This window comes from Microtus pennsylvanicus, chromosome 2, assembly GCF_037038515.1.
Source record: "Microtus pennsylvanicus isolate mMicPen1 chromosome 2, mMicPen1.hap1, whole genome shotgun sequence".
Lineage (NCBI taxonomy): Eukaryota > Metazoa > Chordata > Mammalia > Rodentia > Cricetidae > Microtus > Microtus pennsylvanicus.
The window spans coordinates 1000940-1020618 of NC_134580.1; the positions used below are offsets into that span (position 1 = coordinate 1000940).

Sequence of the window (19679 nt, forward strand, 5' to 3'; positions counted from 1 at the left end):
CTCTTACTGACAGCCCACAGCAGGGTGTGGCTTCACAGAGTTACAGCGAGGACCAACTGAGGATGTGTGACCCCACACTGACGTGATTTATGTCCCTGGGACACTACACGGTGTCAAGATCTCCTCTTTAACTTTGGTTAAAAAGTAATAGCATTTTATTAGTGTGTGTGTGTGTGTGTGTGTGTGTGTGTGTGCGTCTGTGTGTATGTGTGTTATACATGTCTGTGTACACAGAGTACCTGTGCAAAGACCACAGGAAAACTTTGGGTTTCTTGCTCCATAGTGTTGTCTTAGTTCTCCAAGGCAAGGTCTCTCACTGAACCTGGAGATTTCTGGATTTTGTCTTGAGTGCCTGTCCACTGAGCCCCTGAAGTCTTTCTGCCTCCCTCCATCCTACCACTTGGGTTACAGGATGTGCTCTATCATGCTCCCAACTTTTATATGGTATTGGGAATGTGCCAGGCCCGGTGGTCTAAGGTCTGCTTTCCCACACTTAACTGAATGCTAGAAACAAGTTTCCAGTGGATTTCCAATTCTCATGTAGATTTCCAAGGCTTCATAGAGTCCACTGCATGGAGCACTTTACCATTACAAAGTATATCAAATGTAAAATATTTATGTATATTAAATATGCCTATATAAAGAAGTATTATAAAGCTTCAAATGCATGTTTTATAGAAATAAATTTTACAAACTACATAATGCTTTTTTTTTTTGGTTTTTTGAGACAGGGTTTCTCTGTAGCTTTGGTGCCTGTCCCTGAACTAGCTCTTGTAGGCTGGCCTCAAACTCCCAGAGATCCGCCTGCCTCTGCCTCCCGAGTGCTGGGGTTAAAGGCGTGCGCCACCACCGCCCAGCATTACGTAATGCTTTTGATTAAACAAAAATGAGCATTAATACAAGTATTTTCCTCATTAAGGAAACCCTTAATATGGGGTCTACTCATCCATTTCCCAGTTAGGTTGTTTGAGAGATGGTGTTTTCTGAGCTTTATTGGGGGTTCCTACAGTGTACTGCGGGAGCCATCACAGGGGGGGCAGAAGGGCAGCAGCTCAGCAGTGAGGATGTGCTTCCCAACAGAGGCCGTGGAGTTCGGGGTGCTCGGAGGGGGAGACTTCCCAGTCCTGCCCGCCACTCCCACCTCGGTTCTGTCTCTGTCTGTATGTCCATTGGTTCCTCTCTCCTCTCTCTCTCTCTCTCTCTCTCTCTCTCTCTCTCTCTCTCTCTCTCTCATATCCCTCTCTCACACAACACCCTCTGTGTGTGTCTCTCTGTGTCTGTCTTTCTGTCTCTGTCTGTCTCTCTCTCTCACACACACTTCTTACACACCTTCTCTCACAGAGCCCTCTCATAAAAACCCTCTTCATAGCCCCTCTCAACATACACTTGCTTACAAATTTTTCACACAACCATATTCACTAACATACATTTTTACACATGGGCCCAGTCTTTCACAGTCTCTTATACACTACAGTATACTCTCACATTCTCTCACAAATTATTTTGCTCTCACAGGCCCCATCTGAACAGACGGCACTTACGCACCCATCAGTTGTAGGACAGCTGATACAGGAACTATATTGCTGATACTCTTGTACACTCAGTCATGAACTAATTTACAGGATTACACCTTCACTTGTAGCCCACACATGAATGCTGACCATTTCATCCCCAATTTAATGTCCCACCTGCACGCTGGGCCTGACAGCCACCATCACCTCCCCACAGCAGTAGCATCCACAGAAGGCAGGCCGAAGGACTCCCTCTGGGGACAGCCATGGCTTTCCTGCTCCTGAGGACAGGCATATCTTGGTCAGGGAGAGATGCTTCGGGATCTAGTGGAGCATTTCCTGTGTGGAAAAAGATAGACCCTGAGAAGCACTCCAGAGCTGAAGGGTCAGGGGAAACAGAGGAATCCCACATGCAGGAGCCAGCCCATCTCCAGCCCTCAGCTTTGCCTCTCCCCAGAGCCAACAGTGTAACCTCTCCCCAGAGCCAACAGTGTAACCTCCTAAAGAATGAAGTCAAAGGATCTGGTCCATTCCTTTCTGGTTCATCCATCTGCCTCCCCATCCACCCAACTAGCTGTACTGAGGAACAACCACCGTCCTTTGGCAAGGCAGGGGCTGCAGAGAAGAGTAATGAGGTCTTGACCCTGGGTGACCCATGGCTGTGCCCTTCCTAAAGCCTTTCATCTGTACCATTCCAGTCCCCTAATTCACATGACTCACAGACCTACCATGACCTGCCACCCCTGACCTCACCAGCCCAGCAGGCTCAAGATAGCAGCTTAGGACTTCCAAGCAGTTTTTCACAAATACATGTCCGCAGCAGATCTCTCCTATGAGGAAAGTTTCCCTCTGCCCAATCCCCATTAGCTCTAACTTCTTATTGGCAACTCTTACATCCCAGTTTAACCCATTTCTATTAATCTGTGTATTGCCACATGGCAGTGGCTTACCGGGAAAGATTCGGCACATCTGTCTCTGAGGGCTCCATGGTGTCTCTCCCCTACTCCACCTTTCTTCCTCCCAGCATTCAGTTCTGTCTTCCCCGCCTACCTAAGTTCTGCCCTATCAGTTAGGCCAAGGGAGTTTCTTTATTCATTAACCAATTAAAGCAACACACAAACAGAAGGAACTCCTACAGGAAAGGAATCAACAAGCCTGCTAGTTGCCCAACTCATCCATCCTTCAATGACTTGTGAAGGCAGGGTTTGTCTGTCATGTCCCTGCTGTTGCCCAGGACCTAGGACAGTTCCAAGCAAGGCAGTGGATCTCAGTAAATACTAGCTTTATGGATGAATGATCAAAGGCCAGTATCAATGCCAACCTATCATCTTACTATCTTGTAGTGGCTTGAAGTTGTTTGTTAGATGAATAGTGATGTCATCAGAGAGCTATGGACTTAGACGGCTAGCCACCATCTGCCATAAGCCAGACACTCTCTGATTCTGGTGTGATCTCTTGTGTCCTCTCAAGGCAAGCTCTATCACTTCTATGAGGGTCAGGAAGAGACTGGCACATCTTTCCCAGGTTTCTAAGTTGATAAGAACCCAGAGGACAAGCTGGGATTTGAACCCAGGCCTCTTCTGGACTGACCCACATGCTATCATCTCCATAGATGCAGAAAATCCAATAGCAGCAACCTCTTCAGTGACTATGAGGGAAAATAAGAAAGATGGAGGATAGGTAGATAGAGAAGTGGCATATACCTTTATTCAATATTTTTCACAGATTAAGAAATTTGGTAATTTCTCTGACTGAGGAAACCAGGCCTCATTATATTCTTCAACTTTTCAGAACTCTTATTGCATATCTTACCCAAAACACACAGAAGAAAAATACAGGTATGAATAAAGCTATGCAGCAAACGATAAACAGGCTAATTGGTGTGATTTACTGAGTTATCAAATGCTGTGACCAAATGCAATTTATGTCAGGAACATGATTCAACAAAGAACAAACTGATGTAATTATAGTATCAATATAGGAAAGGAAAACATACATGACTCCGATTAGCACAAAAAAGCATGTGACACAAGCCAATATCTTTTCAACATACAAGGTGGCCACTCCATTAATTAAGACCACAATGGCATTCCTCAAGAAAATAAAGGTCAAATATGAACACCCACAGCCAACACCATACTTAATGGTAAGATGTTGACTGATTTTCCTTTAAGGTCAAAACCAATACAATCCCTGCTACACAACTGTGTTCAACACTTTACCAGAATAATTCAATGAAAAAAAAATAGTAAAGGTCATCTGACCTGGGAAACAAGATGTCAAAGTCCCTGTATCAGGAGATAACAGGATCTTATCTACACAAAATACTAGAGCATCCACAAAACCATTAGAACTGACAAATCAACCAGAGTCATAAAATGAATAACTGGCACTCAAGTATTGTCTGTGTATCTGTGTGCTAACAATGCACCATCCAAAAAGGAATGTTGTTCACTTATGTATAATAACATCAAGAAAGATAAGATAGGCAGGTGGATCTCTGGGAGTTCGAGGCCAGCCTGATCTACAAGAGCTAGTTTCGGGACAGGCACCAAAGCTACAGAAAAACCCTGTCTCGAAAAACCAAAAAAAAAAAAAAAGATACTTAGAACACCTATAATCAAGAGTGTATAAGAATTGTACACCTAAAACTACAAACCACTGAAAAAGAAATTGAGGCATGATTCAGTGTGGAAGGATTTGTGTCATCACTAGACAGACTAACAGTTCTATCTGTGGACATGAAAAAGCTTTCATGAACTGTTCTGACGAACTGTTTTAAAACTTGCCAATCTAATTAGTGATGTTTAACTGTGCACTCAAATTTGCCTAGAAGAAAATTATGTTATAGGTATGTGTACATCCACTATATAGCATATGCATATATACAAAAACAAAACACAAATAAATATGTACTCTGTTCTCCCATGCCCTTCCCCAAGCTTCAGAAAAGTATTGATAAAGAGACATAAAGAACAGAAGAGCCAGAGTATGGCAAACAGTGCTGTGAAATTCTGGACACAACATGGTTATTCAGGAATTCATAGTAACTCTACATACTGGTACTGGAATAAGACCTGCGTAATATCAAGTCAGTCAAATTTCTGTCATACTGGGGTCTTGAGGATATGCCCCCTACAAAGGAACAATTGGCAGTTGAGAGCTGCAAGGAGAGAATCATTCTTTGAGAGTGTAGCCTGAGCAGGCTTCCCATGCTCAAATGGATGGTTCCACACCCAAGCATCTATGGACATCACTAAATAGATGGATTACACTAAAAATAAAATAAAAAGACATGAAGCTGGGAGTGGATATGATCCTATTTTGTTATAGACTTGTATGATATTATCAAATAATACATTAAAAGTGTTTTAATTACATATCCATCTTCCCACCCTCTTTGCTGGGATTTCGTTTGGATGGAGCTTGTGGGATCTTGTACATCCTGTCACCATCACTATGAGTTCATATGTGCTATGAGCATTTGATAGCTGCTAACAGGGAGGTCACTTTCTTTAAAGATGTGACCCTTAGTGGGCTGACTGCACACTAGAACAAGACCCCAGTCACAAAACTAGCTGAGAAACACAAAGTAGACTCAATGGGGAAAGAGTAAGAGCAGAAGAAGAGGTGGTGGAGGAGGAGAAGGTAGTAGTGGTGGTGGTGGTCGTGGTGGTGAAAGTAATCTCAAAGTTGAGTGAGAAAAAATGGGAGGGTTGAGAGGAAGTAAATATGTTTAAAATACAGTGTATTTCTCAAAGAATTAAAATATCCTCAAAAATGAACAAAAATTAAGTCAAAATAAGTAAAGAGAAATAGGAAACAAATATTTTTAAATTAAATACAAATAAAATGAAGATGTTCACATCCCAATTCTTCTGAATGTGTTGTCTCCACAGCAAATACAGTTATAGGTGAAATACATATAGGCTGATGATCAGCCTATGGTTTAATATGGTAATTAAGATATTCATGGCTGACAGTAATTGGTTTGATGGCATTGAACCAACCTTGCATACCTGTGATAAACCCAATCTATCTGTGCATAGGTTTTTAATTGTTGAATCTGAATGACTAAGGTTTAGTGAGGTGTTTAATATCTATTGTCAAAAATGATGTTAGTCTGTAGTCCTGTTTCCTTCCAACATTTTTGCTTGGCTTAGATCTTCGGGGAATACTGTTTTCATAGAGTGAGTTAGGACCCCTCTGCTCCTTCCTTCCAGATAGTATGGCGGAGAAGAGAATTGCCTTCCACCATGATAAATGGAGCGTTTCCTAGTGTCCAGAGTAGGGAACCTGGGGGTAGAATCCTGACCAGGCTCCCCAGTGACTGCATGAGCAGTTCTAGTTCTCCATTCCCTTGTCCATCAGAAGAGGCCCATCTCTGTTCCAGGGTGGTAACAAGAAAATGACATCTGCAGCAGGGATCTGGCAGAACCGAAGAAATGTAAAGTTTCTTGTTGATCCCCCACCCTCCCTACCCCACCCTGGGTGGCATCTCAGTGGGTAGGAACAACCATTGTGCTATCTCCCTCCAACTTGGCTTTGAGCTACCTCTAGGGGCTAGCTGCCAAGTTGGAATGACGTAGGCCCCACCAATGCCCCTGGGAGGCAGAGCCCTGCCATTAGTCCCCCAAAAGTCTAGCAATTAATTTAGTGAACTGAGTTCCTTCCACTAGCCAGTCCATTGCCATAGTAACCAGCATTCCTTATCCAGGGACCCAGACAAGAGGGGAGAAAGACAAATACTGAGCAGAAACCAATTTAAGAGAGAAAATGAGATTCGGCATACTACTAGGGCAGCCTGGGCAGAGTCCAGGCTGCTGAGGGTGGGGGCAGGGTGTCACGGAGCACGGCTGCTGAGTTGCTGGGTGATGAACCATGTTCTGGGCAGGAATCTGACTAGGACAGAAAGGTACAGCGTGAACAGAACAGGTCACTGAGATGCATCTTTCTTCCTATCATGACCTAGCTCTAAGCCTCTGGCCCAGACTTGCTGAACTTTGCAACATGCAGAGTCTACTTGTAGGCAGATGAAGGCGAGGCAGCTTCCAGCCCAATAAGACTGCTGGGAAGCCAGGCAAGAACCTAGGTTCAAAACTGAACTCTGCATGGTTTGGTACATGTCTTCATTCCTCAACACACACATACAGAGGACGGTGTCTGCGTCAGGACAAACACTGTCATTGTCGCTCTTGGTTTGCCTTGAAGCAGCTCACAAAGTGAAGAAGCTGATCTCTCAGGACCCATGGTCAAATTCCAGGCTGCTCCAGGAGGATGCAAGACAGACCCTGAGCCTCCTTAACAGCTCTCTCGTGCATTCAATTGGGGTAAAATACCCATCCCTCAGGCTCGCTGTTTTGTCACATGAGCTGCAAGCTTTGAACACACTGGGCCATGAAGAGTTTCCAGGACAAATCCTTAGATGTCTCACCCATAAAATGGGAACCATGTCCCCACTTCAGAGATCTGGGGAGCCAATGGCTTAAGAATTCGGTATGCTAATTTTCAAGCAGTAGAATGTTATCCTTGTAATCCCAGTTGGCTACCCACACAGCCAGGTCACCTGACTGACTCCATGGATGCTATTCCACAGGCTATTCCAATGACGGCACCGCTTCAATCTCTGATCTAATCACGTGCTAAATGGATGTAAAGAGCTTCATATACATTTTTTCTGATGATCATGGTACAAAGGGATAAGCAAGGAGATGTTACAAATCCATATGATCGATGCTCTGATCAGAGAGGATACCAGGTTATGGGCACCAAGAGCACAAACCTCCAACTCTGGCTCAGGAGGTCAAGGGGTTTCTGGATGAGGCGACTCTGAGTTGAGCCTGGGAAAGCATGCTAGGAGCGCGCAGACTGGCAGCAGTTACCCCACAATGAACAACCCACCTCCTATTTGTGATTGCCTATGAAGTAAGCAGAATACAAATCTTGGAGGAGGGATGAGAGGATGACAAAAGATCAGGCTAGAGCAGAAATGCGATTTGCGATTTCCTCAGGGGTGAGGGAAGAATGTGAGCGAGGAAGCCCAGAGACTTGTGCTATGAAGCACAGCAGAGTCCAGATTTGGGCTGCAGGTGTTCATTTGAACGGCAGTGACATCTACCAATGAGAAATTAGAAACTGTAAAAAGACGAACTAAAGAAACCAATGAGGAGGCCAACATCATATTACAAAGGATATGCCAAGAGTGTCCTGTAGGACAGCCACTGCCCCAGCTACAGATTCTGTGGCATGAGATGACTGAACAAATGGAGTAGGGACATACAGACAGAAGAGCATCCAAAAGGAAGATATGTTCAGTCTGAGCATTTAGAAGCCAGTGTTTAAGGAAACAGAATGGTGAGTTCAAGCTAGACCCACCGACATAGCTAGTGGAGCGGTAAGAGTCAGGCCGCTAATTGAGTGTGTAGATCAGAAGAGCAGATGCCTGAGAAAGCCAAGAGGGTGAAGAGGGTCCAAGGGAGAGATTGAAAGAGGAAGACAATCACAGTGCCCCATCTTTGAGGGCATCCACAATGTAAGCAATCAGGTCACAGTATTTCTCTGTGTGTCAGGTTCTCTTCCCCACCCAATTTTCCAGTGATCCTCAGTATGGAAACCTTAGTGGCATGTATATTTTTGTTTTTGTTTTTAAGTAACATCAGCAAGGTCCAAGGAGCTGAGCATATGTCACTAACCCTGGTAGCAAAATGATTGTCTGCTAAACAACAAAACTACATGAAGTACTTACTTTCAAAGAATGTTTCCCAAAGTACCAATAATACAGTTATACATATGACTACCGATGATTAGTAACAGAAACAATCAGGGCAGTTACAACTTGACAGGAAAATTCACTCAATGGATTATAATTCAACGTTTTGTTCAAACTATCTCCAATAATTTTAAAGGTGCACTCATGCAACTATTTCAGTGAGTAACAAAAAACCTCTTAAAACAAAAGAAAAGAAATCAGCTAAGAAGATGTAGTCGGTCGACGGTAGTGCACACCTGTAGTCCCAGCAACGAGAGGCGAAAGATGTTCAAATTCGAAGCCAGTCTGAACTACACAGAAATGCACCATCTCAGACACAACAGAAGATGAGGCCTCTGAGAGGCTACCAGCTCCAGTAGATGGGTCTACACCTCTGCACACACTGGCGTCACTAAGTGGACTCCATGGGTCTTAAAGAGAGAGTACACGGAGTCGGGAGGGCAAGTGATGAGGACAGGGGAAGGATTGGAGAGGAGGAAAGGGGAGATGCATTTGATCAAAACACTATGTGCATGTGTGAAATTATCAAACAAGGGAAGGTTTAAAGGGTGAAAGAATACATGGAAGAAATATAGGAAGAAGGGAAGGCACATGAACTGAGGGAAAGTAAAGAATTAAAACAAAACCACGAGAGTCAACGTTTAGCAAGCTCTGGCCGAAAGCACACTCAAGGCAAGGAAGCTGAATGGCAGACACAGTCTCTTCACTACGCAAGCAGCAGCAAAGGGCTGTCTGGGAACACAAGAAGAGCCTTGAAAATGCAGGACACGATAGCATGGCACCTATTACTCAGATAGCCAGCATCCATGAAGACAGAGGATGCACAGGGCTGAAACATACATATTTTTCAAAGGAGCATGAGTGAGAAACTCCCAACTTTATTGAGACCCTAACAGCTACAGGTTACACATTAGTATAACTAATCTCCTGAAAATTAAAGACAAATAAAATTCTTCAAGAAGCCTCAAGAGATAGAGAATGTTGTCTGTAGGTAAAAGGCAACATATGAGAGGGTGGGTGTCTCCCGTAAAACCAAGGAAGTTATGAAGTCAAGGAAAAGACACAGTTTTCAAGTGTTAAATGAAAGACTTATTGACCATCAACAATATATACATTCCTTCAGGAAAGAGGGAGGAAATATGATAATAATGGTGGGAATAAGAGATCCTGCTGCTCGCAGACGGCGCGTCCTGAGGAACTGCAGCAGCAAGCTGCCTGAGCAGAAAGGAAAGTACACAAGAATGAGGCTGAGGCTTGAGGACTTGTCTCCGGTGGCACAGAGACAAGGCCACTCTTGAGGGGCTTCAACAATTTGATGGGTGAAGCAAACGTTATTAGATAACACACCGCTCAGCCTATGCGAGGCAATCCTGAAGATGCGATTTGTATTCGAAAGAAACGAGGTGAGTGAGCTGAGGCTTCCTCCACCTCAGACGGTAGAACAGCTAAAGCAGCAGTAGGTGTCAGTTCTGCATGCCCATGGCGGTGCTCAGGGCCATCACTAAAACTGCAGTCAGACTGCTGACTCAGGTCTGTAATTCAAGATGCGCTACCACGGAGGCTGAGACAGAAGGGCCATAAATTCAAGGCAAGCCTAGGCTAAAGCGTATATTCAAGGACATCCTGGACAAATGTGTATTCAAAACATCCATTGACAAATCAAAGGGGAATAAGAGTTGCTCAAATAATCCATAAAAAGGCAGAGGAAGGGAGGAAGGGAGAGAGAGAGAAGAGAGAGAGAGAGAGAGAGAGAGAGAGAGAGAGAGAGAGAGAGAGAGAGAGAGAATGGGAAAGCAAATGAATTGAAGAAAAACAAATGACACAGAGGAAGACATGCCCTCTAAACACCTAAACACCTGCAGGCCAAAAATGCCCATGGTCAGTCCATAAATCCACTCAGCCCAAAAATGCCCATGGTCAGTCCATAAATCCACTCAGCCCAAAAATGCCCATGGTCAGTCCATAAATCCACTCAGCCCAAAATTGCCCATGGTCAGTCCATAAATCCACTCAGCCCAAAAATGCACTTAATCCCTCAGCTGCCCAGGTCAGCGATACAGGTGACCGCCTTCGGGGGGAGCCTTGCTCACTATGTGGCAAAGCATATTCTTCCATTTACAAATATTTAATAATGCAGTGTTTAATAAACTAATTAAATAGTATATATACATATCCTCATATTTACACAAAGTGAAAATTCAAGTATATACAAAAAATATTTAAAGAAAACAGTGTGAACAGGAGTCCCATCCGGGTGCTAGATCGCCCTGTTCTGTTTTTATAATTGTTGAGGGTTATATCAACAGTGTGCGACAGAGAGGAGACTAGAATCCAGGCCTGGCTGGAGGGTATAAGGAGGAAATACTCACTGTATGTTGTGACTGCTCTGTGCCAGGCACTGCCCATGTGTTAATGCCTTTGATGAGCAGAGTCCCTGCTGCAGTCCCTGCTGGAGTCCCTGCTGGAGTCCCTGCTGGAGTCCCTGCGGTCAAGCTGTGTCCCCGCATACCAGCTCACTGGCCACAAAGTGAACTTCAGGCATCAGAATCCATCTATCGCTTTGGAAAACTTCCTTCCGCTCCAGTCAAAGTCCTTCACGTGAACACAGCCATGTCCCTGGCTAGCAGGCGGCATGGGAAAGACCTGGGTTACCTGGGACTTTACTATCTCCTCAACAACTGGACTCTGATGCCAAGAACAAATGCACAGACCTCCACTATGTCCTCCTGATGGGAAAGGGGTGTGTTCCCAAGAAGGTGACTGAGTTTGGAGACGCAAATGGCCACCTGTCACCACAGGGAGGTAAGTATATGCTAAGTGATTAAGATAATAGCTGATTTTGCCACATTGACCCAGCTTTTCCCAAGGTCCAGTGTTTGAGTCTCATGAGACAAGCATCTGCCCAACTCCCTTTTTCAAATGCAAGCAGAAGCAAGCAGTGTCCTTCCACTTCACACCACGAAGCAGATTCTTGACTGTCTCACGAAGCCTCAGACAGTGCCCTCTCCTCTTTGAAGTATTCCTGCTTTTCCAACTCCCTCCCTGCCTGGCTTCTTCCTCTTATTGGACTGGAACCTCAGTTTAGATATGGTTTCTGAGAATTACCCAGTCTGACCTCTCCTTCCAAGGTCCAACTTCTCCAACCCATCTAGACACACACACTGCATATCCCGCTGGAGCCAACGCTGTCATGGAACAGATAAGTAGCGGCTGCCCCGAAACCAGTCCCTCAATCAGCAGGAGAAAATTCAAGTGTCTCTCTACTGCTTACTGAATTCTCCAGGCATCCGAGGGCTATCAAAGCACCAGGCCTCATTCTTCCACATTTTCACCATGGAATTCTGCCCAGTTCATTCACGGATCAGCTCAGGTTACGGGGGCTTGAGGACACGGGATATTTCTGCTTAATGTATTTTAGGAGTGTCTGCTGCCCTGGTGAAGCCAGGCATATAAATAGTGTTCTAGACTCCATGCTGTCTCAGAGGGCTCCCCTTTATTTGGGGGTAGATGAGAAGGCACATAGCAGGATAGCAGTGGGCTGATGGAGCAACAGGTCTCCAAAGAGCCACGCTGACTTTGGCTCACTTCTGCCTATGTCGCTTTATAGCGGTGTTACGGGGACCAGTCTCTTCTAGCTTCAGTCACCCCATAAGAAGGGCAAATGGATCTGACTCACCTGTTACTTGTGGGGAGAAGTAATTGCTAGTAAAGACCCTGATCACTTGGCAATGGAGGGGGTATGAGCAGCTGAGGGAGAAAGAGAAGGGGAACTATGGGCAGGCGCTTGATAAGGGGAGAATTCTGGGAGCAGAAAATCCTTTTCAGTCTGTTATTGTAGTCAGAGCTCTCTGAACATTGTGTAATAGTGTTCCCAGAATTTCATCCGAAGTTACAGGCTTCTCCAACACCCTCGGTCAGCCTGTGCCTGACTGCCGTCTCCCTTCTTCCTCACTCGGTTCTCTCAGCTGTCCCCAAGGGCAGGAGCTCAGGACCTTGCCAAACAGGAAGTCCAACTCACCATTCCAGTAGTGTAGAGCAGGGGCTCTGAGATGCCCATCTGGACATGAGGCAGCTGAAGGACAGCAGAGTCCTGTTCCCACCCCTGCTCCAACAGCGTTCATACATTCAAGGTACCTCTGGTGTAGGGCTATTGGGGGCCCTGACTTCGGCATCTCTGTGGTCTGTAAACAGGCTTCCCATCCTGTCTTGGAGTGTTTACTGCCTTCCCTCTGAGGTCAAGGTTCTGTATCTCAGTTTACCAGATTACAAACCTCCTGCTTCCATCCCTCTGAATTTGTGAATGGCTTACTCAGCAATCCTAAATTCAAATGCCCTCATGGAGGGCAATTGAATTTTTGTTTGTTTGTTTTGGGTTTTTGAGACAGGATTTCTCCGTGTAACAAATCTGGCTGTGCTGCAACTCACTTTGTAGACCAGGCTGGCCTTGAACTCAGAGATCCCCCCTGTCTCTGCCTCCCGAGTGCTGGGATTAGAGGCGTAAGGCACCCACCACCACCCAGCGACATTTGGATTCTTACAGCTCTAAACCTTCTCTGCGCTCTCCTAGGCTAACTTCTCTGTTGCCCCCAGCCCCCTTTTCCTGCTACATGGCTCTTCTCCCCAGCTCACGACCCTCATTCTCCAACTCAAAAGCTGTTCTGTCTATAACACCAGTGTTTTCCTTTCCTGACTTCATGACACTAAGAGGTGGTCTATATCCTTCAAACTCCAGCTTCCGTGTCAGCAAAACCTCCGCCAGTTTCTCAAGTAAGGCGTATGCCATTATCGGCCTCAAACTCACCGATATCCTGCTTTTAACACTTCTTAGGTATATGAAGAGTGGCCTATTGACAGAACTTAGTAGCGCAATGTGTATATTCCTGGCACTCAGGAAGCGAAGGCAGAAAACAGTGAAAGTTCAATGATGGTCTAGGCTACATAGGAAGACCTTGCCTCAAGAAAAGAGGTAACCCATTGATTGTGTTCACTGCTAAACTCCTTAGAATTAGGGACTCTATGGTTCTGGTCTGTCTTCCTCAATGTCTGGAACAGTGATGGAGATGAGTGGGTGGGTACTTGGGGAGGCTATGCAATAGAGCAATGAGTCCATGCATTGAGAGTCTGGGCTGCATATGTAGCCTAGTAAATTGGAGCTATTATTACATATAAACATGCATGCATGCATACATATTTTCCCCAGAGAGCAGAGGAAGCATAGGCTAGCCTAAGTCTCTCTTTGCCTAGTTACCCTGGCATATGCTTCCTTTCTTCAAAGTGATGGTTTCAGTTCCTATGGTAACTCTGCAGGCCTGCAGGGGTGAGTGAGCACACAGAGGTCAGACCTGCTCTCGATGGACCAAGGACAGTGGCCTGCAGGGTGAGTCTCTACCATAGAAAGGAGCCATAAACATGCCCAATGCAAGGGACAAAGAGGGCTCTTCCATCAGTCACAGGAGGGACTCCAGCCAGTTTCCCGCAGAAGTCTGAGGCTTCGGCAAAAGTCAGCCTGCCAAGACCCAAGGGTGTCATATTTGTTTTCTGACTAGACGGTGCTTACCTGCCTGCCATTCCAGCCCCTAAGCTCCAGTCCAGGGACCCTGTGCAGGGCTCTGGAAAGTGCACAGCTATCTCACGGAAGAACTAAATTCAGACCTAGGCCAGTCTCATGACTGCTGGCACAGCCCAGGCCATAAACCAGGGTCCCAGGCCCAATAGGAGGTCTCCACATGGCCAGGGTGCCAGGGTGCCTGGCAAGCAGTTAGGCCCCGCCCTGAACCTATGTGCCAGACTCACTCAAGCCCGCATGTCTTTCTCAATTTCAATACATCACTGGCTTATGCGAATGCAATGTAAATTGAATTGCAAATTCATGAATTTAAGACCACTAGGAGCCAGGAATCATGAGCAGATTTCAATTGGAAAGACTGGCTAAAAATCACATTCACCCAGCATTGTACTGGTGGCTCCAAGGGATATAATTCAGAGCTCATTGCCTGGCCTCCTAGATATGCCAAAGGTGACTACAGGTGGTTAACAATGTTGGATCATGGCTGGTGGAGAGGGTACACAGAGTTACAGCCAGATGAATGTTGTGTGCACGCTTCTCCAGCACCTCCCACGGGTGGCCTCCCATCTATTTTTCACTCTCCCATCTGCACTGCTGACAAAGTCGGGGAGAGGCAGACCTGTACCACAATGGACTCACAGCAAGCATGCGACCAGGCAAACCAAAAGCAATGAATGGACATCTCCCCTGGGCTAGACATTACGACATGTAAACATTCCTTTTCACACTTGCCAACCGCCCTTCCAAAATTGTTCAAACATTACAATTTCATTGACATGTGTGCTTGGCTACGGGTAAGGTTGTGATGGGGCATTCTCTAGACTGCCACTTAGGGTAACCGCATAGAGAAGACAAAGAAGGGCTGCTGGTCCTGCTGCCCTTTGTCACAACGTGCTGGTATCACCTTTATAATTTACCTCTGTCAGGTGCCATTTTAAATAACACTCCCAGCAGCTGCATTCCTTCTTACGTGAATTACATATGCTGACCTCTATATAATTTACGTAATTACACAGATTTACCTTCTATTCATTGGTATGAAATACACAGATTCATGTGGGGTGTTAAGAGCCAGGGTATTGTGTTTAAGCCATAGGTTTGAAACCCACTTCTTACATATTGCTAGTGGCAGGGAGGAATGTTCCTGAGCCTCAGGAGGGCAGTCTGCAGAGGACAGCAGCGTGGCAGATCATACCTAACGTCTACCCAGAACTCTCTCAGATGGGATCAGAAAGGCTCAGCTCTTGTTGACACAGAACTCAAAAGTGCATTGTGGGGAAACGGATTCAGCTTGTTCTAAGCACACCCAAAACTAGGGGCTGAAGAGTGACAGAAGGGGCAGGGAGACCACTTCCATTTGAATGAAGGAAGACCCTGACTGGAAGCCCAAGCTCACACTGCGGGCTGCTTTAGGCGGTAGTGGCACCGCTGATGCTGCAGAAGTCCAGGACCCTGAAAATAATCAGTGGGTCCAGGACTCAGGGAGGGCCCTGCCCAGGGTACCACAGCAGACGCTCGGAGCGCTTGGTGTCAAGATCCTAAAACAGGGAGATTTGTTTTCAGAACCCTCTGGGGTCAGCCTGGATTCTTTCAGTGATGTTTGTGTTTCTGATTTTACTTGATTTCTCTTGGCTGTCTTTCCCTGTGGTAGGGGCATGTAACCCAAGAGCTGCTCTCCTACCAGAATGGGGACTGTAAACATGGTACTGTCAGACCCAGGCACAGTGCCGTGCAATACAGCAGCCGAAATTGAGGAGCTGGAGCAAAGCCTCACTGGCCTCGCTGAAGCTTTAGACCCATCTTTCAAATAAAATCTCATCTGCCTTGGTGCTGTGGTTTGTTTGCTTTTTCTTGCCTTTCTGGCACTGATAGAGACACCCCTACAATTTGGCTCCTGGGCAGACCAGGCCAGCTACAATTGCCCAGCATCCGCTAGTAGACCGTCCCAGAAACAGCTTCTCCCTAGAGATGGCTCCAGCCAAAAGATGGGGTAAATTCTGAATACTTCCACTATTTTATCACTATACAAACTATATTTTTAAAAAAAGATTGTTTTCTTTCCTGTGTATCAAAGCATAGTGAGAGAGCAGTAGCAATTCCAGCACTAGGCATGGACAAATACAAATGAAGGCAGGTATATGTGGACAAGCCTTAGAGAGACCGTGTGCAGTTTGTCACACACAGGCCTCTGCCTGGCTTGTGGTCTTCTGGACCACAGCAAGCAGGCACTGTCGCGCTCTCTCACACATTCCCTGGGTGTCTGCCAAGCTGTCCTTTGTGCATGCTAACGACACTCCGGTTTTCAGCCTGTCCTGAATCCCTAGTCCCAATGTGTTCCGAGAACCAGTGCTCTGCCCATAACTTCTGACCCAGAAATCCTATTCCTCTGGATCCATCTGAAGCACATCCGTGCCCATATCCAAGCGCCAGAGATGCTCAAGGCCACTGGAAAATGGCGGCTAGCCAAGGAGGTGCGTCCATTTAAGAGGTGCTCAGAGGCAAGCTGAAATGTTAGGATCAAAGAACAAGTGATGGATTTCACTAAGTTATAAAGATGAAGGGGTGGTCGTATCAGAACATTCAATCACTAGGTTATTCATTATACAGTCATCCACATATTCATTAACCCAGTCAGGCTTGTGCTGGACCCCAGACAGGTACAAGGTAAGGTATTTCAGCCACCACGCTTGCTTTACCTGCCAATTAGTTCTGCCTGCCCACAACACACATAATTACACACACATATGTACATATCTGTATTCTCTCTCTTAGCCCCTGTCTCTCTCTGTCTCTCTCTGTCTCTCTGTCTCTCTCTCTCTCTCTCTCTCTCTCTCACACACACACACACACACACAGGGTCTCTCTATCCTAGAGCCTCCTGAGGCTTGTACTAGAGACTCAGTGCTGTCTTTACAAGGCCAAGCAAGCAGGTCACCACCACTCTCCAGATCTCCATTTTCTCATCTGTAAAATGGGCAAAATGCACCCTCCACATCTCACCAGGTTTGGTAGCTATTCCTGCCAAGAGCTTCCAAATGGCTGGATGTCAAGCTAGCAAGAACCCATAAAGACTCATCAAACCAGCACTCAGATTTAGAGTGACCTTTCAGATGCCCTGGGAAATGGCTGTCCAGCCTTTGTCTTAATGCTCCCCATAGCGGTGGACTCACTAACTAGCGAAGAGTTAACTGGATGGCTTTTCTAGTTGACCTGGAATTCAGAGTTCAAGGAAACTGCCCCACTAGTCCTAATCCAACCCATCAGGACAAAAGGACAGGCCAATTTCTATTTCTCAAGACACCTCACAGCACAGAGGTCTTTTTTCTCCATACCAAAAGACATGCCTAGGTATTATTAATATTTTCATGCAAGGAAGGCTTCTGTCCCAAAGACATTTCTCGAATGCATGCCCCCTTACATGTGACCCTCTTACAGTGAATTCATAGAGAGGGAGGTGAGTTGGTCATCAGCCAAGGCAGGCACATGTTAGGGTCATCCCGAAGCTGCAGATGACCAGAGAGTCCATGCACACCTGAAGTGGCCAGCACTTCTCTGCCAGCCACCGAAGATCTTGCAGGGATTCAGAGAAATAAGGATCCTGAGGGTTCAATCTGTGCGTGAATGAGTACTGAAAACAGCTGTGGGGGCGTTGTTCCTGTCTCCGTGAGTGGCTGGAGCACCACTCACTCCCATTTGTCAGGAGCAAGGATGTGTTGACACTCTGAACAAACCCAGGAAAACCAGGTACAAATTCATTTCCACTGCAAACATTTCAGAGGGCCCCTGACCAGAGTCCTGCTGGACCCCTGGAAAGGAGCCCCGTACCCTTTCATTTTCTTTCCCAACGACATGTGATGATCCTCTGGGGTCCCTCAGTAGCAGTGTCGAGGAGAGTTAGCACAGGCAGGAGGGCCATCCACAGCTCCCAGGTTTATGAGGCAGAAACAAGAAGATATCAAATGCCTGGCAAGTGGCCCCTTGTAAAGGAGTCACTCCCTTCTACCTTGACAAATGGGGAAATGGAAGTCCTCTGGGTACAGCCCTCATCTCAGCCAGTATAAGGAAATAGTGTAAGGCAGAGCCGGCTCCATACCAAGCAGAACACCAAGCCCCATGCTGCTTCTGTCTCTAGCAGATCCGAGCCTCCACGAAGAACTTCCTAGGGCAAGTAGAACTAATCCAAAAGGCATCTCTGACTTTCTTAGCCTTTTCCCAGATACACATCAATGAGACGTGGGTGAGGAGTTAAGAAAGACCCACATCAACATGAAGTGCCAACACAGCAACAGAGGGGCTGAAGGACGACAAGGGATACTCACAGAGATGTTCGGAGTCATGGGACATCCCAAATGCCACATACGCAGGAGTGCCTGTCATCGCCTAGTCTGTCCACTCACAAACCAATCCGAGTTAATCTTCATTGACTGGGACATGAAACCCTGGTGTGCTATAGAACGTGATATTCAGAAGCAGAGAGACTAAGGCACCTCTCTGTTCTAGAGGAGGGACGACAACATCCTCAAATAGGAAAGACATCTAAACTTGGACCAAAAAGGCAATGCCCCTTGCCCATCAATGCCAATCAAAGGCAGGCTATTCTTTACACCTTGGCTCCCCCAGGGTCCCTTTCACCCCACCAGAGGCTGGTATGTCCCAACAGCTCTAAGAGCAATTCCAGTGGGCTCTGGTGACAGACACTGTGGTCATTGCTCTCTGCCTTCTTAGGTCGCTCCTAAGAATTCAACCAGGTACATTTTAAGGATTTCATTTCCCTCTTAGGTTGAGGTAAAGTTTGTCTCCTTCATACTGTAGGCCCCCCAAAGGGTTTCAACAGGAAGTCGGTCAGGGATAATAGGAGCACTGTGTACCTAACTCTCATGCCCCCTCATCCCTCACTGAAGCCTACGACTCCCAGCACAGGCAGCTGCGAAAACTGGGCCTTACCTGCCAGGGAGATGTTCAAGGGGTCCGGCCTGGGCTTGTGTCCTGAGATCAGAGCTACTGGAAGCAGTGTTCAGGAAAAATGCCAGGCTCAAACAAGCCTGTCCTGGGACGTCCCTGTAGCATACAGCCCCCCTGCCTGCACTGAACAAAAAAGATCTAACACCCTCAGGCTCCAGGCAAAACGTGAGAGTTTTCTCTTAGGCCAAGGGTCCAGAAACAGAGCTAGTTTGAAAGGCAGCAGTTGGAGGGCAAGGCTGAAACTTACAGAGCAGAATGGCAAGTGTGTGAGAGAGGGCAAAGCAGAAAACGGGCCAAGCAGGTCCTGGGGGAGAAGCCCCAGCCCTCTCCAGCCAGCGCTGCCCAGGAACAAAGCTGCCCCTGGACTCCCCAGAGGCTCACTGGCCCGGTGCTCTGGGATTCCCCGGCTAAGAACTCTCAGCGCGAGGTGGAGCCAGGAGTGGGCGGGGTCGCGAACACGGGCCGGGGCGGGGCTAGAAGGGGTGGGCTCAGCCTTTCCCCTCAGGGAGACCAGGGGGCGGGGCCTGAGCTGGTGGCGAACCCTGACCCAGGAGCTGAGGCTTCGGAGACGACAAGGGGCCACGCTGGGGAGGGGAAGGAGGCAGCGGCTGCGCAGATGAGGGTCTTGAGGTTCCTGAGTCAGAGAGGCCTTGAGAAGCCCAGGAGAGCATGGACAACTGTCCAGTTAAGGACTTCACTGGATATTTTGGTCCCTTTACAGAGAGCTCTGAAATAACCCACCAAGTTTAGAGGCAGCTGCTTGGGACCGGTTTGGAAAGTTTGGAGCACAAGGAGACGGGTCGGGGGAGGGAGTGTGTGTGCAGGGCGCCCCTTGTCTATGATTCTGTTGCCCATCTCTGATGAGGACTGT

At 46.8% G+C, this 19679-nt stretch overlaps 1 protein-coding gene across 2 annotated transcripts in view; it reads right to left on the reverse strand.

Moving 5' to 3' along the window:
* The window catches only part of Col22a1 (collagen type XXII alpha 1 chain), a 225483-nt gene extending 206293 nt beyond the window's left edge, over positions 1 to 19190 (reverse strand). Inside the window, exons 1-2 of one of the 2 annotated variants that reach the window (XM_075959464.1) lie at positions 18791 to 19190; positions 1689 to 1850 (exon numbers count right to left, since the gene is read on the reverse strand). In XM_075959464.1, the coding sequence (XP_075815579.1) occupies positions 1689 to 1806 (118 nt within the window). In that variant the 5' untranslated portion in view covers positions 1807 to 1850; positions 18791 to 19190. Of the gene's footprint in view, positions 1 to 1688; positions 1851 to 18165; positions 18273 to 18790 lie in introns of those variants that run through there. The other variant, XM_075959463.1, reaches the window with a different exon arrangement.
* Between the last annotated feature and the right edge of the window lie 489 nt (positions 19191 to 19679).